Source organism: Heterocephalus glaber, unplaced genomic scaffold, assembly GCF_053883595.1.
Source record: "Heterocephalus glaber isolate CG9 unplaced genomic scaffold, H.glaber_assembly_v1.0 deba00000281, whole genome shotgun sequence".
Classification (NCBI taxonomy): Eukaryota; Metazoa; Chordata; class Mammalia; order Rodentia; family Bathyergidae; genus Heterocephalus; species Heterocephalus glaber.
In genome coordinates, this window is record NW_028258139.1 from 7,507,468 (window position 1) to 7,532,242 (window position 24,775).

The window sequence follows — 24,775 nt, forward strand, 5'->3', positions numbered from 1 at the left end:
CCGCCTGATCTGACATTTGTATACTAAATGTCATTTCCTGTTTTGCACACCTGCATTTTTCCTCTCTGGGTAGTTGCAAGTTACCAGAGGGTTAAGAATAGATCTCACTCATCCCTAGGCTTTGTACAGAGAGGGCCTGGGTATAAAGCAGGTGTTTTATGTTTGTTGTATCTACAACAGCTTTTGTTTTTCTTCTTGTCTTTTTTTCTTTTATTATAACTTGTTCATTTTTTTCTTATCTGTAAAAGTTGTAATGCTTTTCCAAGTTCAATTAAACTGGCATTCTGTCCCTGCCTTCGACCAAGGCTCAAGATTCAGTAGATTGAAATGGGCCAAGAACAGCCAGCTGGGTGGGATGTGAGGGTTTTGGTGGCTGAGGTTCAGCAGTGTTGCTGGCACACATGGTATAGTCAGTCTGAGGATGCTACATGGCTGGTCAATAGGACTGGGCAGAGAAGATAAATTACATAGTAGGGATCAGTGGGCTGGGGTGGAGGAGGCACCCTGTATGGTTGGGAGGCTGATTACATATAGAAGTTGGAGTCGGTAATACTGAAGAAAATGGACTCAGATTTTTCACTGCTAGACAGGGAATTATACATATGGAAGTGGGGCAAATCTATAGTCAATTCTGTGGTAGTGGTCTGTGGTTGGAGATATTGGTATGGAATCATGACTTTTATCAGAAACAAAGCAAGGGTGTCCACTGTTACCATTCCTGTTCAATATAGTACTCAAAACTTCAGCCAGAGCAATCAAGCAAGAGAAAGAAATAAAAGGGCTATGTATAGGAAAGGAAGACGTCAATTATCTTTATTTAGAAAACATGATCCTAGAAGATGCAAAAAATTACACCAAAAGACCCCTACAAATTTAATAAACAAGTTCAGTAAGGTATAAGATAGAAAATAAACACACAAAAGTCAGTGGCATCCTGTACATCAACAATGAATCAGTTGAGAAGGAAATTACAAAAACAATCCTATTTGCAATAGCTTAAAAAAATTAATAGCAATAAAAATGAAAGACCTCTAATAATGAAAACTACAGTACTCTGAAAAGAGATTGAAGAGGACATCAGAAAATGGAGTTATTCCTGGACAGATAGAACTAATATTGTCAAAATGGCCATATTACCAAAAATGACATATAGATTTAATGCAATGTCAATCAAAATACCAACAGTGTTCTTCATAGAACTACAAAAAATCCCAATCCTATAATACATATGGAATCAAAAGAGACTCAGAATAACAAAAGCAATCCTGGGCAACCAGAGCAAAGCAGGAGGTATCACAATCAAAGATTTTAAGTTATATTACAAAGATACAGTGATAAAAACAGCATGGTACTGGCACAAAAACAGGGATATGGATCAGTGGAACAAAACTGAAGATGCAGAAACAATTTCAGGCACATTCAGCCAAAAACAAGTCTGGAGGAAAGATAGTCTTTTTCGCAAATATTATTGGAAAAATCAATTATCCACATGTAGAAGAATCAATCTAGACCTATATCTCTCACCTTGTATTAAAATAAAATAAAAATGGATCAATGGCCTAGATATTAAAACAAAAGCAATGTTCTGGAAGATAAAATAGATAAAACTCTTGAAGACATAGGCATAGGCAAGGACTTTCTGAACAGAACCCCAAGTGCATAAGAAATAACACCAAGAATTAACAAATGGGATCATAATTAAAAAGCTTCAGCACAGCAAAGGAAACAACCAACATAGTGAAGAGAAAACCTATAGAATGGGAAAAAAATTTTGCCAGCTACACCTTGGACAAAGGAGTAATATCTAAAGAGCTAAAAAAATTATCCCCCCTCTAAATAAAAGATGAGCAATTGAAATGAATACACATTTCTCAAAAGAAGAAGTACAAATGGACAATAAGTACATTAAAAAAAAAGTTGCAGTATCTTTGACCATTAGAGAAATACAAATCAAAACAACTCTGAGATTCCATCTTAACTCCAGAAAGAATGGCTAGCATCAATAACTCAAAAACAACAAATGCTTGTGAGGTCTTGGGGAAAAAGGAATCCTTCTACATTGCTGGTGGGAATGTAAACTAGTACAATCACTATGGAACAATATGGAGATTCTTCAGAAAATTAAAAATTGAAATTGTATTAGACCCAGCTACACCTTTTCTGGATATCTTCCCAAAAGAGCTAAAGATATCATATTATAGTGACACATGCATACCCATGTTTATAGCAGCATAACTCATAATAGCTAAATCTTGGAAGCAGCCTATATGTCCATTAACAGATGAATGGATAAAGAAAATGTGATATATATTCACAATGGAATACCATTCACCTATAAACAAGGATAAATTTGAGTCATTTGTAGGAAAATGGATGCACCTTGAACCCATAATGCTAAGTGAAATAAATTACATACAAAAGCTTAAATATTGCATGATTTACCTTACATGAGATACTCAAAATATAAATAATCTAAAGGAAAAAAGATAGATTATAGGAAACAAGAAGATAAACTATGTGGAGATGTGAGGGAGGGGAGAGAATGGGAAGTAAAAAAAGATAAAGATGCAATATGTGTATATACCAATTCTCCACCATGATTATATGTATCTATTATGCATCGCAAAGATATACTAAAAGGGGAAAAGAAAAAATTTTGATTTTTAGATAGATAAAATATAGGAATAAATATGGATATGGATATGTATGTGACCTATTTGGAAATAGAGTCTTTGCAGATTTAATGATTAAAAGAAGGTCATTAGGATGGGCTCTAATTTAATATTACTAGTGTCATAAAATGGGGAAATATGGACACAGACACACACAGAGGAAGATGGCCAGGTGACTGGAGTGATGTGTTTATGAGCTGGGAAATGGCATTGCCACGAAATAGCAGAAGCTGAAGGAGGCAGGAAGGATCCTCACCCAGGGTCATCAAAGTAAGCACAACGCTGCCAACATCGTGATTTCAGATTTCTGGCCTGAAGCGTGAGAGAGTAAATAAATGTGTGCTTTTTAAAGCCACCTGGTTTGGAACTTTATATGGAAGCTCTAAGAAACTGATGCACATTACATAGTTCTATTCAGGTAACAATCATAAAATAACACAATGACAAAGATGGAGAACTTAGTGGTTGCCAGGGTTAGGGACAGGGAACAGTATAGATGCAGCTAAAAAGGGGAATTTAAGGGGATCTGTGGTGATAGCAGGTTACACAGAGTGTGTTCATGATCACGAAAGGCTATATGTGTGACAAACTGCACAGAAACACACCACATAAGTGCACACACACACATATATACACATACATGAATACACATACAACTGATGAAATGTGAATCAGCCCCATGGATTGTGGCAGTACCAGTTTCTTGGTTTTGTATTGTGGTTTGTAGGTGTGGGATGTAGCATGGGCAGGTAAGGGGTTCTTCCTGTTTATTTCTTGCAATCTACTGTGAATCTATAATTACTTCAAAATAAAAGGTAAATTAAAATAATCTCAATAAAAAAGAAAAAATCTTTCACTTTCATGACTTAGTCATTACTGTAATGGAAATATAACCAGATTTCTTTTGGTGACTCAGGTTCTGGCACTCATGGTGCCATCCTAAAAGTCAATCTTAACTGCAGAGTGTGTGGGCAATCAGCTTAACCACAGACTGACCCAGGACTCAGCTTATTTCAGTTCTCCTGAGGAGGCTGGTTTCTGGTGATTCCGTTTTCCACATAAGCAGAATGCAGGAGACAAAACAGATTTTTAGTGGGTTAAGGAATCAGTTCCTTTGGGTTCCAGGTCCTTGACTTTGGGGTCCTGACCACAGAACCACCAACTCCCAGCTACACATGCCCCCTGCTCCTGTGTGGTGAGAGCCCATTTTTCATATAAGGGGGGTCAGTGCACATTCCCAGGGCCCTGAGTCAGGGATTCTCCACCCAATGAGGTGGATTCCTCAATGTCTGTCTCTATTTGCCCTTGTGCTCTCCTCGGCCTAGAATCAAGGTGAGTATTTGACACAGTTTTTCTTACTCTCAGCCTCTGGTCCCAGCCGAGGGCTGCAGGCAGGAGCATGTGTTGTCACGGTGTCCAAATGCTGCTCTAGTCTGAAGACCACATTCTATGTGCACTGTAAATGCTCAGTGAACCTGCCTCACCTTGAAGCCTGGAACATGTGGAGTAACAGGAATGTGCCTGATCCTGAGCATGTCTTCATTTACTTAGCACTATGCAGATGTGCCCAGGCACATGAAGTCAGCCTACAGTTTGTCTCAGATTTCAAAAGTAAGACACATCATGTGCCTAATCCCCATCTTCACTGGCCCTGCCACCCTGCCTGCTGAGCTGGGACAGCTAAAAGGTGGCCCAATGAATGACTCACAGACCTGGGGTCAGGAAACCATGACCTGGGGCAATCTGGCCTGCTACCTGACTATGTGTGGCTTGCAAACTAAGTATGGTTTTTATACTTATTTAAGGTTTTTACATTTTTTTTTTTTTGGTACCAGAGATCGAACAGGGGACCTTGTGCTTGCAAAGCAGGTGGCAGAACCGCTGATCTAATTCCCTGGCCCACGTTTTTGCATTTTTAAATGGTTGAAAGAAATCACAAGCATATTTTGAACACATGAAAAGTATATGAATTCCAATTTCAGTTTCTATAAATTAATGCTTTTGAAAGAATCCTGCTTATTGATTTATGAAAGACAATATGGCAGCTTTTGCATTGCAAGGTAGAGTTAAATAGTCACTACAGAAACAATATGGCCTGAGAAGCCTAAAATATTGGCTATCTGGCCTTTCACAGGAGCAGTTTGCCCATTGCTGATATAGATGAGGAATAAGCTGATACACCACACTTGGAATTACAGAATTTTTTTTGAATAAAAGAATTTTAGTGATATTTATATACTAAATATCACTTGCAGCTTATCAATAACTCAATCAGAAGTTAAGAAGTATATTATTTTAGTCATCTTGTATCTCTTACTGCCTATGGATGATCAGAGAAATGTAAAAAAAAATGTTCAAAATAGAGATGCCCAACTCCAGTAATTCTGGCTGGGCATGCTGTGCACTCTGGGAGACTGAGGCAGGAGGATAACAAGTTTGAGCCCAACCTGGGCAATTGGGCAACTGGGCAAAACTCTAACAAATGTTTTTTAAGAAGTGCTGGGGATGTAGCTCAGTGTGAAGGCCCTGGGTTCAATCCCCAGTAACCACACACACACACACACACACACACACACACACACGCACGCACGCACGCACGCGCGCGCGAAAGAAAAGAAAAGAAAAGAGAAAAGAAAAGAGAAGAGAAAAAAGAAAAAAATAACTCAGGATAGCTGACCATAAAAGAAAGCCTCACAAACCAGGTAGCTTTGTGGCCATACACAAAGCACACATACTTTTTAGAGATTCATATTAAGTGTGTGTGAATGAAACTATTAGAATATGGCACCAGCAAAAAGAAAAGCCAGGGATGTAGATGTCAAGTCTTGATGGCCATGTATAGGTTTGTTAAAAAACAGCCCCTGGTGCTACCCAACACTTGCCTATGTCCTGCTGTGTTGGGTGCCTGGGTGGCCCAGTCCAGGCCACCTGCCCAGGCTCCAGCTTCCTCAATGGGAAATTTCCTGGTGTTCCCAGCTGACTGGCTGCAGCTGACACTGCAGCAGCCTGCTAAGCAGCAGACACCCAAGGCCCTGTCTGCTTCCCTCACAGATCTTAGAGGCAGTGCTTAGGGGGCTTGCAGTCTCATTTGCCCCACAGGAGAACCAGAGCATATCAATTATGAATACACGAGGGCTTAACAAATAGGATATTCTAAGCCAGACACGGTGGCACATGCTTGTAATTGCAGCATTCTGGGAGGCTGAGGCAGGAGGATTGTAAGTTTGAAGTTAGCTTGGGTAAGTTAGTGAGCCCCTGCCTGGAAATACAAACTAAAAAAGGGCTGGGGAGGTAAATCAGTGTGAAAGCCCTGGGTTCAACCCCCAGTACAGGGGACTTACCTGTGCCTCTCAGGTAAGTAGATTTATGTGGATACTCCTCTAGGAGCTGAGGCCCAACAGCAATGACCTGCAGAACCTAATCCATGTATTTAGACTACCAGGTATGTCTCTTCCCCTTGTCCAATCCTAGCTGACTCAACAGCAGGCTCATTTATGCTGCCCTCCCTAGCTGCCCAAGGCCTCACAGCGACTCCAGGGATGCTTCCATCATTGAAAGCTCTCGGAGTTCCCAGAAGTGACTGGGCCCAATCCTGAGAGCTCCATTTTTACTACATGAACAAAGTTTCAGCTTCTTTCTTTCCTTCAACTTGCCTACGTGTTAGAAAAGATCAAATGCTAAGGGGCCAAGTATCTTTGAAGGCAGAGTTACCTCTGAGTTATTTTATACTCCTGTACTTAGCACAGTGGCTGACAATCCACACTCACAATGGAATGAATGTATCAACATCAGCATGGGTCATGCTTACCTGGATTTTTAAAAAACTTTTCTATTTTGAACTTTTTTTTTTTTTTGTAGTGGTGGTGGGGATTGAGCCCAGGACCTTTGCACTGAGCTACATTCCTAGTCCTTTTTATTTTGAAACAAGGTCTTACTAAGTTGTCTGTGCTGGGCTCAAATTTGCTATCTTCCTTAACTAGTGGAAGGGGGAGGGAGGGAGGGAGGCAAGGAGGATAGATTACCTGTGGTCTTTGATAAATCACCCTGGCGTAGAAACTGCACCGGGCACCCAGATGGTGAGTCTGGAAAGGCATTGAGAATGATTGGTAACCTAAAAGCACATGGTCATGGCAGAAGTACTCAAAGAAGTTTTTAGAAACAAAGATGTTACCCAGAGAATTTCTCTTAAGCAGTGGAGAACTGGAGGCTGATAAAGCTTAGACATGGGGTCTTCTTCAGTGATATCAATATGTTCCAGACTAGGATGAGCTGAGAAGATGTAACAGAAGGCAGGGGGAGGCAGATGAGTTTTCACCTGTTTAAAATGAAAGCAAAGGCAGAACATGATTATGTTGTCAAAAGTCTAAATATACTACCAAAATCTATTCTTCATATATACATGTTTGTAGATACAAGCTTCTTCTGGAAGGTCATACAGGACACGGGTCATGTTGTTTACTTCTGGGACCAAGCATAAGAAATTCCGCACTTCTGAATTTATTGCCAATTTATGATTTCAAGCTAGGCACAATGGTACATGCCTTATCATTCCAGCTACTCAAGAGGTTGAGGCAGGAGGATTCTAAGTTCAAGCCCAGCCTGGGCAACATAGTGAACCCTGCCTCAAAATAAAGATAAAAAAACAAACAAAATTAAAAGGACCTGGGATGTAGCTGAGTAATAGAGCACTTGCCTAGCATGTGTGAGGCCCTGAGTTCAACCCCCAGCCTAAAAAAAAGATTTCATTTTAGAAACCCATTCTTCAGAGTATACTGAAAATATATAGAAATTACTTCTTAATTAAGTAAGGAATTGTACAGGCATTTTTTGAGGGGGATGGTCCACGGTTCTTGTGCATGCTAGATAAGTACTCTACCATTGACCTACATTCCAATCCCCTACAAATGGGCATTTTTGATAAATATTATGCTGTCTGGCTCAGGTGAGGGTCATACATATACTCACTAAAAATTCAGCTACACAAAGAAGGCAGCCTCTTACTTTCAATTTTCAGAGCTATGGCTGTAGCTCCCAAAGCTGCCACTAACCACCCTGCTGGACAAGACCCAAGACGGAGAAGAGAACATCTTTTAATCTGTTTTGCTGCTTGTGAGCCACTACAGTAAACAATTTGATTTGGCAGGAAAATGAAAATTCCTGGCTATTCTGGTCGGCTCATTGGTAAGTGAGTATTGATTTATGAGATTGGAAGGGGGGAGAACACTGTGACTGGTTTGGCATGAGACTAAGGTCCTGACTGTTGCAAAGGCATTTGGAATGGCAGTTTAAAAATTCATCATAAAGCCAGGCATGGTGGTTCACGCCTGTAATCTCTGCATGTCCGGAGGCTGAGGCAGGATTGCAAGTTCAAGGCTCGCCTGGGCAATTTAGTGAGACCTTGTCTCTGAATAAAATTAAAAACAAAAACAAAAAAGAGGGCTGGAGGTGTAGATTAGTGCAAAAGTCCTGGGTTCAATCCCTACTACTACCAAGACAACAACAACAACAACAACCACCACCACCACCACCAAACAAAAAACCCCCATAAAATCACTCAAAGAGTATAGTGTGTAGTACTCTTAATGAGACTAGGAGATCCTAAACCCAATCCTGGCCATACTCACATGTTACTACAGGCAAAGGAACTAGCTGCAGGGGGCTCCTTGCTGCCACTGTGGGGACATGCACTGTATGGGTTTCCATATGAGCATTGGCTTGGGGCAGCCCTTGGCCAGGGAGCTTTCCAGTGCTGGGCTTACCTCTTTGCAGGGTTCACTGTAGCCAGAGCCTTTAAGAGGCATTACTGGGGGCCACAGAGTGTCAAGCAAACTGAAGAGCCCTGGTGTCCTGGAACAGGAAAAGACACTGTCAAAGGTATTCACCATCTCATATCACCTATTAAGTGTCCATTCAATAAGCTGGTTGAATGGTTAATAGACCCAAGGCCAAGAATCTACAATTCAAGATTGTAGATTTAGTTGATGGCTAAATAGAAGATAGATGGCACCCAGGCATATGTAAACTCAACTGTACAAGAAAACAAAATATGATACATCTGCGCAATGAAATATTATCTAATCACCAAAATGGTTATGTAGAAAATGTACTTAGGGACACAAAAACATGTTATTTTTTTTTTGTTTTTTTTGGTACCGGGGATCGAACCTGGGACCTTTCGCTTGTGAGGCAGGCGCGGGAACCACTGAGCTAAATCCCTGGCCCTACAAAAACATGTTTCTGGGCCGGGGATTTAGCTCAGTGGTTTCGCCACCTGCTATGCAAGCTCAAGGACCCGAGTTCGATCCCCAGTACCAAAAAACAAAACAAAACAAAAAACGTTTTTGATGCTTTGCTAAATGAAAAGTAGGCAACAAATTAAAATACCTTTGTGTGTGTGTGTGTGTGTGTGTGTGCGCGTGTGTGCCCGCACACCTATATATAGTAAGCCAAAGAATAAGAAGACTGAGATATAAAACTATTTTTAGAGGTTATCTGGGGAGGACTTGGGGGTGATATATTTATTTTTTCCTTTGGATTATATACTTACTTTTTTTTTTGTACCGGGGATCGAACTCAGGACCTTGCGCTTGCAAGGCAGGAGGCAGCACCACTGAGCTAAATCCCCAGGCCTACTTTCTGTATTTTTTTCCAAAACAGACAAGCAGATGTTCCTCAACTTATGTACAATAGGGTTATGTCCTGATAAACCCACTGTAAATTGAAAATACTGTTTCAAATGCAAACCTACCAAACATCGAACAATGTAGCTTAGCAACACAGTACACTGTAAAGTATCAGTTATTTCCTCTTGTAATCCTATGGCTGTCTGGGAGCTATAGTCTTTTGTTTGTTTGTTTGTTTGAGACATGGTCTCACTAAATTATCCAAGCTGTCCTTGAACTCTCAACCCAACTGCCTTAGCCTCTCCAATGCTGGGATTGTAGGTGTGTGCCACTACACTAGGCTGATTTGTGGTCTTTGAAAAGATAAAAATTCAAAGTATAGTTACTACTGAAAACACATAGCTTTTGATTCTGGATTTTCTTTCTTCTTTTTTGGTACCAGGGATCGAACTCAGGACCTTGCGCTTGCGAGGCAGGCACTGGAACCATTGAGCTAAATCCCCGGCCCAACACATGGCTTTTGAACCATCAAAATGTCAAAAAATGTTAAGTTAAACCATTGTAAGTCAGGGATAGTGTAAGAAACATATTTATTTATATAATAAGGAAAATTACCTAATAGAATATAGCTGAACCAAAAAACCAAAAACTATATGATTTCATTTACCTGATTTTCACCTTAGATGATCTGTTTCTAAGACAAAGAAAGCTCTGATCTTTACTCAAGCCCCTTGAAAATAGGGAGGGAGAACTGTATAGGCTTCTACCTTTACATACTGTGGGATTTTAAGAAAATCACTGAATTCCTAGCCACTGTGTCTTCCCTTCTGTAACACAGAAAATGCTATTGCAAGAAGTAAAATGAGGATATATGGTACCCTACAAGGGTTTCTATGCTCAGACTAGATGTCTGATGCATTAGCCATGTAATATTGCTGTGGTTATTACTATTATTATTGTTAAAGCCATAAACTTATAATGTTTTTGCTAAAACATTAAGTCAAAATTTTAATACCAGAGTTATTTTATGAAAAAACAAACAATAATTCAGTGATAAAAAAATGAGTGCAAAAAGATTCTCTTTGTACAAGATTCAAAAATTACCAAGGGGCTGGGAGTGTAACTTAGTGGTAGACTAGTTGCCTTGCATGTGCAAGGCATGGGATTTGATCTATAGTATGACTCCTACCACCAACATTACCACCATAACAAAAACAAAAAACTCCAAACAACAAAAACCACTCCCCTTTCCACATAGTGACAGAGTATTCAACACCTACCCAAAACTTTTGGAGTTGGCCTAAAAGTGTCCTGCAGAGTCTAATCCATAAAAATGGGATTCTGCAGTCAGTTAGGTCTACTGTGTGGTATGTGGCTTGGCTAGATGAGCTCTTGTCCATTGCTGGTAGGAATGTAAAATGCTAGAGGATATGGAAGTTCTGAATAAAGGTACTTATAACACCCTGTTAAGCCAAACTTTCTTCAGGTTGAAACTGTGAACCCCTTTTTGGTATAATCACTATCTCCTGAAGAATAGCATTCTCCTGGAATTCTCTTTGAGAAATACTGTTCTATACACACAGCCTTAGTAAAGTTCTGTTTGAATTCAGTGATGTTTGAGTATTGATTTAAAGGATGCCACTGGCTAAAGTTGGACAGGTGACACACTTATATTTTGATTTAGATTCTTAGATAATAATAGCTATGTGTTAATAAAACATGTAGTATCATAAAAGTCAGCTTTTCTGCTGTTTAAAAAAATAGACATGGTTCAGGAGCAGGGTGTGGTGGCGCATGCCTACAATCCCAGTACTTGGGAGGCTGAGGCAGGAGGATCGCTGCAAGTTCGAGGCTAGCCTGGAATACATAGTGAGGCCCTGTCTCAAAAAACCAAGAAAAAAAAAAAGTGAACTTTTAGCACGAAATATATGTTCTCCTCACTATAATTCATTCCTAATTGTTCATTTTTGCATATGATTCATTTTGTTACAGAAGATACATATCCTTTAAAAAAATCTGTGCATTTAAAATGTATTTAAGCACCAGGGTTGGGGATTTAGCTCAGCAGCACAGCGCCTGTCTGGCAAGTGCAAGGTCCTGAGTTCAATCCCCCGGTACCAAAACAAAACATACACACACACACACACACACACACACACACACACACACGTATATATAGCACAGGAACTGTCTGGCAGAGGAATGGCTATCTTAAGCTTGTTTCTTCAAAAGTTAATAAAAGTATTCATTAAAAATATCTTTTAAGGGCCAGGGATTTAGCTCAGTGGTGCCAGCACCTGCCTCACAAAGCATAAGGTCCTGAGTTCGATCCATGGTACCAAAAAAACCTTTAAAAATAAGTATTTAATTGAAGTAGAGAAAAATGATATCCCTAGCACCACAGGAAAAAAGATAATTAACACTGTTATGCCAGAATGAATGGTAGGGATCCACGTTAGCCTGGGGAGTGCCCCTGTGCCCTGCTGAGGCAGACAGCTTGAACTCAAGGACTGAAGGATACATGGCTGCTTCGGGCAGGAGGCACAGGGCACAGCAGGAACTGTTTCACCACACAAGCCTTCCTAAACTCACACCCAGTTAACTGCAATGTTTCTAAAGCCATTAATTCTATTTATAGAAACCAAGTACTTTGTAAATGGAAAGCTATAAGGATATATGCACTAGTAAAACTCTACCAAATTGTACACTTCAAATGGTTAAAATGGTAAATTTTATGCCATGTATATTGTACTGTAATAAAAATTATATTTACCATGAAAAATAAATACCAAGTGATTTGATTTGTGTCTTTAGAGATTGCTGACAATTCATTACAAAAGCAAGGTGCAATAGGAATGAATACCCCAAGTTCTTTACTGTACCATAGGAAAACAATAAGTATAAACTAATTTTTTTGGGGGGGGGTTGGTACCGGGGATTGAACTTGGGTCATTGCGATGTGAAGCAGGTGGCAGAAACACTGAGCTAAATCCCCGGCCCTATAAATCTAATTTTTAAAGTTGAGATAACTCATATACCAAAACAATTCACATACTTAAGGTACAATACACTAGTTTTCAGTGTATTCACAGAGTTGTGCAACCATTGCTACTAACTAATTTCAACACGTTTTTATCACCACCATCAAATTCTGTACCAAGTGGTCACTTGAACTCCTTCTAGTGCCCGGTAACAACAAAACTACTTTCTGTCTTTATGAATTTGCCTATTCTCCACATTTCTTATTAATGGAATTACACATTTTTTAGTGACTGGATTCTTTCCCTTCCATGTTATTGAGGTACATCCATGTTGCAGCATGTATCAATACTTCATTCCTTTTAATGGCTAAATAATATTCCATGACATACATCCATTCATCAGTTGATGGACATTTGAATTGTTTCCACATTTTAGCTTTTATAAAAACTGCTGCTATGAACACATTGTATATGGTTTTTGTGAGACTATAGATTTCCTTTTTTCTAGATACTCAGTAGGATAATTGCTGGGTCACAGAGCGAGTTTCTTTTAAAAAACTCACCAAACTATTTTCCAGGGTAGCTGCACCATTTTACAACCCCACCAGCAATGTGTGAGTGATCCAGTTTCTCTGAAACCTTACTAGTATTTAGTGTAGTCATAATCTTTACTTTAATTTTCCTAATAGAAGCATAGGGGTATTTTCAGCAGGGTTTTGATTTTCTTTTTCCTAAGGACTGCTGACAGTGAGTTCTCCTTACTTGCTTATCTGTCACTGTGTATACACCATCACATATATTTCTTTTGGAATGGTCTCTTCATTTTTGTCTTTTGTCCACTTCTTAATTGGACTCCTTGTTTCCGTGCGTTTTCTTTGCTTATTGTTGAGTTATTTATATATTTTATTATTTATTTATTTATTTTTTCGGTACCGGGGATCGAACTTGGGACCTTGCGCTTGCAAGGCAGGCGCCAGAACCACTGAGCTAAATCCCTGGCCCTTATTTATATATTTTAGACATAAAATCTGCAAATATTTTCTCCCTGTAACTTACTTTTCATTCTCTCTCTTTACTCTTCCTTTCCCTCTTCTTCTTTCTCCCCTCCCTTCCTCCATCTTTTTTTTTTTTTTTGACAGGGTCTTGCCATGTAATCCAATCTGGTCTTGAACTTGTTATATAGCCCAGGCTGGCCTCAAACTCAAATTCATGACCCTTCTGCCTCAGTCTCCTGAATTCTGGGATTACAGGTTGTACCATGTCTAGCTTTTTTTTTTGTACCAGGAACTGAACTCAAAGACTTGTGCTTATCAGGCAGATGCTGTACCACTGAGCTACATTCCCAGTCCAGGCTTGTTTTTTATTCTTTGAACAGGATCTTTTTCAGAGTACACACTTAAAAAAAAAAATTTTTTTTTTTGAGACCCAGTCTATTTGAACTTGCTAGATAGGCCAGTCTGGCCTCAAACTTGTGGTGATCCTCCTGCCTCAGCCTCCCAACAGCTGGAATGAAGGTGTGCACCACCACACCCAGCCATGTTTTTAATTTTGATGAAGTCCAATTTACCTACTTTTCCTTCTACAGATTGTACATTTGGTGTCTACTCTAAGGACTCTTCGCTTAATCCTTGGTCCCAAAGGTTTTCTCCTAAAAATTTTATAGCTTTACGTTTTATACTTAAGTGCCAGATCCATGTTGAGTTAATTTTAAGGTGGGAAATTTAGGTTGAGGTTCACTCTTTTGTCAGGGCTTGACGAAATTGTTGAAGAGACTAGTCGTCCTTCATTGAACTGCTTTTTTGCACCTTGGTTAAAAATTGCTTGGCTCTACTTCTATCAATCTGTTTGCAGGTTCTCTATTCTGTCAATTGGTCTACAGCTCTCATTCTACCAAGGGCACACTGTTCATTTCCATAATTCTATAATGCACTCTGAAATTAGGTACACTTATTCCTCCTCCACTTCTTTTTTTCTGTACTGGGGATTGAACCTGGGGCCTCACACATGTTATGCATGTTTTTTATCTATTGTTTCTTTGCATTTCCACATAAATTTAATAAATCCTGTCTACACTTGATCTTAGCCAAAAGGCTGAGAAGCAATAATCCTGTCTGTATCTATAAATTTTCTCTAGGATTCAAGTAGCCATTGAATCAGGTGTGTATTCTAGTTTTGGAGATAGGGTGTGTGTGACACAGGGTCTTGCTATGGAGTCCAGGCTGGACTTGAACTTGCTATGTAGCAAGTTGGTCTCAAACTCAAAATCCTCCCACCTCAGCATTCCAGAGTGCTAGGATTACAGGTGTGTGCAGCTACATTGGGTGGGAACTAGCATCTTTATACAATGTTGTGTCTTACAACCCATGACCATCACATATGTCTCCACTTACTTAGATTTTGTCTGATTCCTATAATCAGGGTAGTCTGTATCATACAAGTTCTTTATGTGTTTTGGTAGATTTACACTTAAATATTTCATTTTTTGAGCAAGGTAAATAATATTGTATTTTGGGCTGGGGATTTAGCTCAGTGGTTTTAGCGCAAGGGACCTGAGTTTGATCCCTGGTACCAACAAAACAAAACAAAACAAAACAAATTGTATTTTGAATTTTTTGTGTGAACATACATGATTTTAAACTAAATTTAAATCTTGTATTCTGCAACTTTGCTAAAGTCATTTATTAGTTATAGAAGGGCTTTTTATTTTATTTTTTTATTTTAAGATTCTTTGGGGGCAGATATGGTGGTACATGCCTATAATCCCAGGTACTCAGGAGATGAAGCAGGAGGATTTTAAATTCTGGGCAACTCAGGGAGATCCTATCTCAAAATAAAAAAAGAAAAGGGCTGAGAATGTAGCTCAGTGGTAGAGTGCTTGCCTAGCATGTGTGAGGCTCTGAGTTCAATCATCATGCAGAAAAAGATTTTGCAAGGCTTTCTACATAGATCATAATGTCATCTCTAAGTAAGGGAAGTTTTATTTCTTCCTTTCTGATCTGTATGCCTTTTCTTGCCTTATTGTGCTGGTCTGCTCATTTACTTAAAAAAAAAATTCTGTCAGAACCTAACACTACTTATTTCCACTATTAAGCCAGGTCTGGTAGGAGAAACAAACTCTAAGAGGACATATAGGCCAGGGAACATAACAGAGAGCATGTGGAGGATACAACAGAAGAGATGATGATGATAGGGCACTCAAAATGCAGGATGAACAAAACAAGGATGCCACTTAAAGGTCAAATTCACATTGTAATCTTCCCTCAAATTCATCTAAAATGATTTCCTCTCTGTCTCTGTCTCTGTCTCTGTCTCTGTCTCTGTCTCTCTCTCTCACACACACACACACACACACACACACACACACACACACACACACCCCTAATGATGAAATTATACTCAAGAGCTGGGCCAGGACTGACAGAAAGTACAAACCGATACAGATCTCTAGAGAAAACCAAAAAAGCAAGCCTGCCACTTAACATTTTGTGTGCCATTGCTTGAAACCATAGTCTGGTTTTACCAAATGGACTGGCTGTTTCAGTGAGTAAAAGAAGACTGTACAATACTACGGAGAGATTCAGACTTTAATAATTTTCTAAGGCTTGGAATGTGAAATTTGAAATAGGTTTTATTTTCTATGTTTTGTTTTGTTTTGTTTTGTTGAGTCAAGGTCTTGTTGTGTAGCTCAGGCTGGTCTTGAACTCACAATGTAGCCCCAGGCTGGCCTCAACTCACAATCCTCCAGTCTCAGCCTTCTGAGTACTGGGACCACCATGCTCAGCCCCCATATATAATGCTGTGAAAAAAATAAATAAAAAGATAATTTCCTCAGCTGATTTACAGGTGCTATAATTTATCTGCCAACAGGCTATTACAGCTACACTCAAAATCATAGCCTGTTAGAAGAAAAATTACTTACAGATGAACTTTCCTGTGGGAAAAGTAGGTAAGTCTGAAAATTAACTTCGAAGGAGAAAGTAGACACAGCCAGTGACCAAAGTTTGGATGCACAATTCTTCCACAGTACTTGTATCTGGGGTGAGGTTCTCAAGGGCAACAAGCAGTGCTCTCTTCAGGCACATGCTCCCATGACTGGCAGTACTGTAGGATGTGGATTAGAGATCCCTTTAAGGCTGTTTCTCTCTCCCACAATCTCTAACACGAGGCTACCACTATACCTGAACAGTTATTGACATGTAAGAGGCCCCTTTTAAGAACACATTTTCATCTGGAACAGTCCTTGGAGAGACCTCCTCCCCCAAAAGAGATACAATAAAGATGGGAGGGGGCCGAGGATTTAGCTCAGTGGCACCATGCTTGCCTTGCAAGCGCAAGATCCTGAGTTCAGTCACCAGTACCAAAAAAAAAACAGTTGGAGGGGGGGTAGCACATGATTTTTCCAAGCCAGGCACAGTGGCTCACACCTATAATCCCAGCAGTCAGGAGGCTGAGGCAGGAAGAGGATTGCCAGTTCGAGGCCAGCCTGGGCTACATAGTGAGTTCAAGGCCAGCCTGAACTACATAGCGAGACCCTGTCACAAAAAAATTTTCCTTGTTTTTCATAAAAATGTCATTTATATCACCATGTAACAGATTTATTTGTAAGACTTTTAGGTGAACTAACAAATGTCGCATTTAAAAAGTTTCAATTACAATATTTAATTCATAAATATTGATCAATATAATCTGTCTTTTTAAAAAAAACTGTTTGGGCTGGGCATGGTGGTGCATATCAGTAATCCCATCACTCTGGGAGGTTGAGGCAGGAGGATCACAAGCTCGAGTCCAGCCTAGGCAAAGCAAGACCCTGTCTCAAAATTTGAAAAAATTTTAAAAAAGGGCTGGGGATGTAGCTCAGTGCAAAGGCCCTGGGTTCAATCCCCAGTACCAAAAACAAACAAAACAAACCAATAAACAGTAACAACAACCTCTCTGGGCCCTCAAAATTATTAAATGAGTGTAATGGGATCCTGAGAAGAGAATGTGGAAGTGTTCTTCAGACCCTGGTGTTGTTCAAGAATGGCTCTTCTCCGTCCTCCCTCTCTCCCTCCCTCTCCTGCTCAGTGAGGCCACAGGGTATGTATCTTTCCTCACACAGCAGCCGCTCCACATGCCCTGTTGCGCCTCCCATCCGCCCAGCAGGAGAGAAAACTTCAGGTATTTCTCACAGACGGCATTTTAATATATCATCTCAATGTGGTCTAAGAAATAATTTCCTTCCTTTAGTGCCCAATAAATATTTATTTTCTGTTGCAAGGGTAACTTCCCAGCCATTGTAAAATTAGGTCAATGCATGCGAGTTATTTGTAAATGATGCAATACTTCCTATAAGTCCATTCTTTCCTGTGTCCCAATACTCAACAAGAAAAAGGTGCTTTTAGGAACAGGCCACGCTGCTGTGTTGAGAAAGCCCCGTGGGGACTCTGAGGAAGAGTCCTACAGCCAGGGAGGGAGTTCCTGAGCACATGCCCAGGAGGCCCACTTGAGTGCAGCTCTGGGCACCACCTAGGGTCCCAGCTCAGATGTCACAAGAGTGTCAAAGAGAGCAGCTGAGGCCAAGCCGTCTTGAGGAAACCATTCCTGCAGGAAGCGCTGCTGGCTTTCGTGTGAGGATGAGGTGAGAAGAGGCAGAGGTCCCCTCTGACATTAGTCTGGAGCAGCGACACCACGTCTCACCCTCTTGTCCTAAAACCTGTTACCATCTAACCCATTGCTTTGTGTGCTTGGTTCTCGGTTGTTTTGTGTCCTCCCAAGAATGTGTGCCTCCCGAGTACAGGCGCTGGGTGCCAGTTGACTGTCTAGAAGAGCTTGACACCCAGGAAGTACACCCTGCTGGCAAGCAGGAGGGAAACCACCAGGCTGGCGGCTGCACTGGCAGGGTGGCGTCCTCTCCAGGCCCCATCTGTCAGCACCGCATGGTGAAGACATGTGATGTCTTAGCAGTGCTGGTACCTGTCACGCATCAAAAGCGTCCCTTGAGGCTCTGTTTGAGAACTTTTTATGAGCCCTGATTTCTTTTAGAAGAAATTCATGGCTTCTAGTACTTTTTCTTTCAACTAATCCTACTTGTTCATTTAATTCATCTAGTACCTACGGTAGCAAGATATACAGTTGAAAGATAATTAAAAAAGAAAAATGTCTTCTAGGAGATAGCTCATCTCTTTTTATGTCACTCTTATACAAACAAAACACAACCGTAAATGAATGAAACAAATTTTTGCCTTGATACTGAAATGCAACATAGACATGAACCACAGCCCAGAGGTCATTAACAATTTCACAGGAGTGCCAGGCGTGGTGGTGCTTGCTTGCAGTGCCGGCACTGAGAAGGAGGCAGAAGGATCATGAATTCAAGGTCAGCCTACACAGCAACCCCTTGCCTAAGAAAAAATTGGTAGTGGCTATGGAAACTTTCAGACCCAACAAAATTAGCAGTGATTAAAATGTATCCTTAGCTTGGTGAGACTATAAAATGGGGTGGTCACTTTGGAAAACATTTTGGCTGTAATCTAGTAGTCACACTTCCAAGTATCTACCCAAGAGAACTGTCAACTGATGTTCACACAGAACCTAGTGTGTTCATAGCAGGACTAGTCATGATAATCAAACTGTGTAACAACCCAAATGTCTACTGACCGATGAATGGATAAATGTAACAATAAAATGAAGTACTATTCAGCCACAAAATGGAAAGAAATTCCGACATGCATTATATCATAGATGAACCTTGAAAATATTGTGCTAACATGAAAGACACTAAACAAAAGTCACACATTATATAGTTCCATTTCCATGAAATGTCCAGAAAGGCAAATCCATAGCGACAGAAAGTAGAGTAGTCGTTGCTAAGGAATGGGGAGAATAGACAGTGACTGCTTATTGGTATGAGATTTCTTTTTTCTTTTTTTTTTTGGTACTGGGGATCGAACTCGGATGCTTGCGCTTGCGGGGCAGGTGGCAGCACAACTGAGCTAAATCCCCGGCCCAAGGTTTCTTTTTGATACAATTAAGATGTTCTCTAATTAGACAATGGTGATGGTTGCCCAACCTTGTAAATATGTTAAAAACCAAAGTTTTGCATAGTAGGTGGTAAATTTTATGATATTTAAATTACATCTTAATCTGTTATTTAAAAAGTATCATTGTGCTGGTGCTGTAGCTCAGTGGTAGGGTGCTTGCCTAGCATGTGCAAGACCCTGGGTTTGAACCCCAGCACTGCCAAAAGAAAAAAAAACAAACCAGTATCATTAAGACAGGTTTCCAGCACAGAGACATCCAACCTTGAATTTAAACTCTTCCATTCTTAAAATCTTTTTCTGTTCTGCTTAATTAATGCTTTTGCTGGACACATTATCTTTCCTTTCCTAACAGCCCCTACCAAAACTAATCTCAAAGCATCCAGAAAACAAAGGGTTGAGGCTTCTGCAATAAAATAGTACTGGTGTTATCTTCATTGGAAAGCTGACAGAGGACTCATGGGTAGTGTGAGAGCTGAAGGAAAGGACGAAAAAAAGGCCTGGAGAGAGTGGGATGATTATCTATGCCCTTCATTTGCAATGGCTGCTCTTCCTTTTCCTAAGCCAAGATAGGCAAGCCATGGGACACCTTTCCACAAATGTGTCCCCACACCCCAGTAAGGCACAGAAGCTGCTGCTGGCACCAGCTCCACTAAGCCAGCCACTGGTGTGAAGCTGTGGTAGTGGACAGGCCAGCCCTACCCCAGGGCTCTTCAGAGGACACAGCCTGCACACCTGCAAGGCCTAGAGTTTTGTGGGTGCTAAGGAGAACACAGTTTAGAATAATATGTCATTCTACCTTATGTTTAGAAGGATAATATGTCATTTTACCTTGAGTTTCCCTGAGCATCTATACAGAGGTGGCCAGCTTCCAGAACAGGCTGTCCTGATGGATGGGTATATTAAATATTTAAGCTTTCTACTGTGATACTGTAAGATATTGCAAATGGATGGAATATACGCCGTAAAGCAGTGTTTAGTTATAATGCTGGGATGGTGGTGGTGACAGCAACTGAGAACACATCATCTGCTGGGCCCTGACCTTAGTACCTGGACCATCCCCAAGGCCAGCAGCCAGATCAAGCTTTTGATTTCACAGTGTCCTATGAATACCTTATAGATGTGAGGAATTACTATACATTTCCCAAAGCTAGTTTACATAATTCTAGAAGAATTTTTCAAGCTGAAGTTTGTTGGAGAAAAATAGAAAGGAAATTAAAACACATAGGAAATTCATACTTTACACTATTCCTCTGAATAAGTGCTTACATTGATAAAATTATGTAAGATACATTTGTAACTCTGGGATACTTCACATTTTAAAGGACATCTGCTAGTTATATAAAAAATATTCTTTCTAATATCTACTCTTGACTCAAGATTTGGGATATACAATTATCAAGTAGTATAACTTTGTAAAAAGCAAGTTCTCCACGTTTCTTTTGTACCGCATCAGGAAAACTCTCTCACATGTGCATGCACACACTCAACTGCACAGGATATAAAGAATTCCTGTGCCATGTTGCCTGAAACTCTGTACATGATCCTTGGTCTTCTTTCACGTCCCAGGTGATACTCACTATCTCAAAAGTATCACATGATCCACTTACTGGAACCAAGGATGCCCATACTTCCACACAAATCTGTCAGCCTCTATCTCTTGATAGACACATATGTTTTACCAAAACATTATTATGTATGTGTTCTGATACTTGAAAAAAACTTGCCTTCTTACAATTCATTATCATAAATCCACATAGCAAGTAGCCTCCTTTCATATATTCTTTCAAAGATGAAAACTGTGAGCCCTACTGAAATGATTTACATAGGTATATCAAATAATAAAGAGGAAAACAACAAAATACCCTTCACTAAGTAGCTTTACTAATCTAAATGAATTAATTAATTTATTGATGCTGAGACCTTGCCCATGTTAGGTTATGTGCTCTTATCACTGAACTAGATCCCTAGCCCCAACTTAATAACCACACTGCACTGCTCTGTGCATAGCCTCAAGGAAATGAGAGGAAGTAGCCTAGAACCTTTCCTACCTGACCTCTGGGTGGGAAGTGACATGCACATCCAGCCTGAAGCTGGTGTTTCTGAGGAAGCCTCATCAGAGTTCTCATGCCTCCTATCTCCCACCTCCATGATGGAGAGTAACAAAAGGGAAGGAGTGAGTGGTGGCTTATCTCACAGTCAAGTCTTGGCCTGCGCTCCTCCATCCCCACTACCTGTAACCCCGTTGTACTCAGTGCAATCAAGCTAAACTATGCTTCAGGCTGCCATAATAGAGGTGAATTTACTTTAGAGCCACTCCAAAGCAGGTTTTAATCTTAGCTTCTCACTTTCTAGTTATAGAGTGTAGGGTAAAATATTTACTCTAAATGAGCTCTAAGATCTTCATCTCTGAAATGGATAAAATAATACCTGCTCTGAGAGCTTATTTTGAGGATCACATATAATATAAATTGTACATAGTAGGTCTTATTATTTGTTTGTCTATTTATTTATTTATTTATTTTCTCCAGTACCAGGGATTGAACTCAGGACCTTGTGCTTGCCAGGCAGGTGTGATGCTGCTGAGCTACAACCCTGACTCAGGTCTTATTATTTTAAACATCCACTTGACTTCTTTTTAAAATTTAATTTAATTTTGAAGCTGACAGTGGTGGCATTTGCCTGTAATCTCAGTATTCTGGAGGCTGAGGCAAGAGGATTGCTGAGAACTTGAGGCCTGTCTAGTCTACTTTGTGAGTTTAAGGCCAGCCTGAACTATATAGCAAGATCCTGTCTCAAAAAACTAACAAACAAAAAACAACAACAAAAAATTTGAGACAGGGTCTTGTTAAGCTTCCCAGGCTGGCCTCAAATTTGTGGTCTTGTGATTCTCCTGTCTAAACCTCCTGAGTAGATAGGATTATAGGTGTGGACCATTGTGTGTGGCTCCCCACTTGACTTCTTTTGCACTTCACTGTTTCCTTGGGGCAAGAGTGACTCACTTGACCTATGAGTGGGTTATTTGGTATAAGGAAAGGAGACACAGCCTTTCTCCAAACTGGTAGCTAACCAGGACCCCACATAGGAGAGCTGTGGATTCAGCCAGTCATTTCAAAGACTACTTATGACATTTCTGCCTATGGGTCACGAAAACATGTTCCACTGTGGGAATGCTTTTCCAAAGAAAAACAACATTCATGACCTCAAGGTATGCAAAGATTTCTTTCTTTTTTTTTTTTTTGGCAAAGATTTCTTAAACAAGTATAAAAAGAAAGTATTAATCATAAAGGAAAACATTAGTGAATTTGATAAATTGGTTCTTCTGCTAAGAGAACAAAAAGACAAGCCACTTATAATATATAATTCCTACATAAGGAATAAAGGATTCATATTCAGAATATATAAAGCTTTTATATAAAAACTACATATATAAATAAGGTATAAAATAAAAGAAACAATAGGAAAAGAGAGAAAGAAAAAAGTTACTATAATCCAGCATGGACAATGTATCTAAGAGTGTACCTAGGGCTGGGGATTTAGCTCCGCCGCCTGCCTCACAAGTGCAAAGTCCCGAGTTTGATCCCCAGTACCAAGTTTGATCCCCAGTACCAAAAAAAAAAGTGTACCTTGATTTAGTATAATTGCCTTATATGTTTTTTGGCTTGTTAGTCAGTTGCTAATCTGTGTGTATGATAATTAACTGTGTGTGGACTTATAAATACATGAATCTGAAGCTCACAAAAAAAGGAAGGAGTGGAGGGGAAGGGGAAAAAAAAGAATTGAGATGTGTTATATATACGTACCAATTCCTCACAATGAATGTAATCATTATGTACTGCAAACATGTACTAATAAAAATGGTAGTCAAAATAAAGAATATATAAAGCTCAATATACCGAAAGAAAAATAAGCAAAAGACTTGAACAGATTTCACCAAAGAGGGAATATAAATGGCCAACATACAGCAAAAGTTTCTTGGCTTCTTTAGAATCAGGAACTGCAACTTAAGCCACAATGAAACTTTATTAGAGACTGAAAAAAATGCAAAGCCCAAAAAAAAGCCCTGAAGAAATAAGAATCTAAGTATACCAACTAATGGAAAGTAGATCAGCAGGAGCCTTCTGAAATGCTAACAGGCACAGTGACTAGACTACCATCTGGTAAGAGTATCCGGCATTAAGGGTGAAGATCCCTCTCCACCACATCGCACCTGTGCCCTGAGGAACACACAGGGACTCGTGTAATGGTAGTAGTGGCCATAAATGCCTAGAACAATTGCATGGATAAACAGATTGTGGTCAGGTATAAAACGAAAATGAATGAGCCAGGGCCACCTGCGGTAGATGGATGAACCCCACAAAGTTTAGTAAAATAAATATCAATACCACATACACACTCACACAGAGATAAGCAGCCCCCATGGCTGGGGTTCTCTTGTGTACAGCCAGCCAGAGGCATTTCTGTAGGTGAAAAGCAAAGCATGAACACATATGATGTCATCTCTAAAGAAAAACAGGCAAACCTAAACATATTTTTAAGGACATGCACAAAGTGGTGAAACTATAGAAACACATGGAAGAACTCTAAGGATTGCAAAGATCTCTAGGATGGGGTGGGGAGAGTGGGAGGTCCCAGGAGGGACATATAGTGGGTGACTTTTGGACACTGGCCACAGTTTTTTCCCTTGAATTTGGTGGCAACTTAATGGGTATGCTTTATTATTTATATTATATTTATTATTTGTTAACACCACTGTTCTTAACTCATATTTTCAATATGGATTTAAATAAACTGAAAAAAATACCTAACTAAACCAAAAGCCTACAGTTTATTTACTATAGATCTGATACTTTTCCTGCTTACTCAGAACAATGTGAGTATAGATTGCTTATTACTATTTAGCAGAAATGATAGAAAACAGCCAGGTGTTTTGGCCCACACACCTGTAATCCCAGAACTTGGGAGGCTGAAGCAGAATTGAGAGTTTGAAGTCAACCTGGGTCACATAGTAAGCTCAAGACCAGCCTGGACTACACAGTGAGACTCAATAACAGAACAACAACAAAACTCCAAACAATGGAAAACACCAAGGACCTAAACATCAACATCAACTGACAAGAATAATCAGATTCATTTTTTGTGGGCCAGGGATTGTAAATATAAAACAAATTGGAAATTTACAGAAATGAATTCTTCTAAAACTGGAAGTAATTAAATGTCAGCTGTTGTATTAAAAACACAGGCTTTGGAGTTTGATGGACCTGGGCTGAGGCCCAGCTTACAAAATATAACCAAATTACTTAACATCGGTGAGTTAAGGTCTTTATCTAAAAAATAAATACCATTACTTAATTTTCCAGACAGTATGAGGTTTAGGTAAAAAAGTGACTATAATGATACTCAAAATCTGTTTCAACTTTCAGCAGCCCATACTAATAACAGAGATAGTCTATTGGCAAATTATACAGATTTAAGAGTATTTT

The 24,775-nt window shown here is 39.8% G+C and overlaps 1 protein-coding gene across 9 annotated transcripts in view; it reads right to left on the reverse strand.

The window, feature by feature from the left end:
* Spidr (scaffold protein involved in DNA repair) overlaps positions 1 to 24,775 on the reverse strand; it is a 419,506-nt gene that overhangs the window by 22,024 nt on the left and 372,707 nt on the right. For all 9 annotated transcript variants that reach the window (XR_002391231.2, XM_087182055.1, XM_021249026.2 and 6 more), the window contains 3 exons: positions 8,432 to 8,519; positions 6,844 to 6,987; positions 6,695 to 6,754 (listed from right to left, as the gene is read on the reverse strand). Coding sequence is in view for 8 of the 9 variants with exons in the window: in XM_087182055.1 (XP_087038181.1) it covers positions 6,695 to 6,754; positions 6,844 to 6,987; positions 8,432 to 8,519 (292 nt within the window). In the remaining variant the exon portion in view is untranslated. The remainder of the gene's footprint in view (positions 1 to 6,694; positions 6,755 to 6,843; positions 6,988 to 8,431; positions 8,520 to 24,775) is intronic.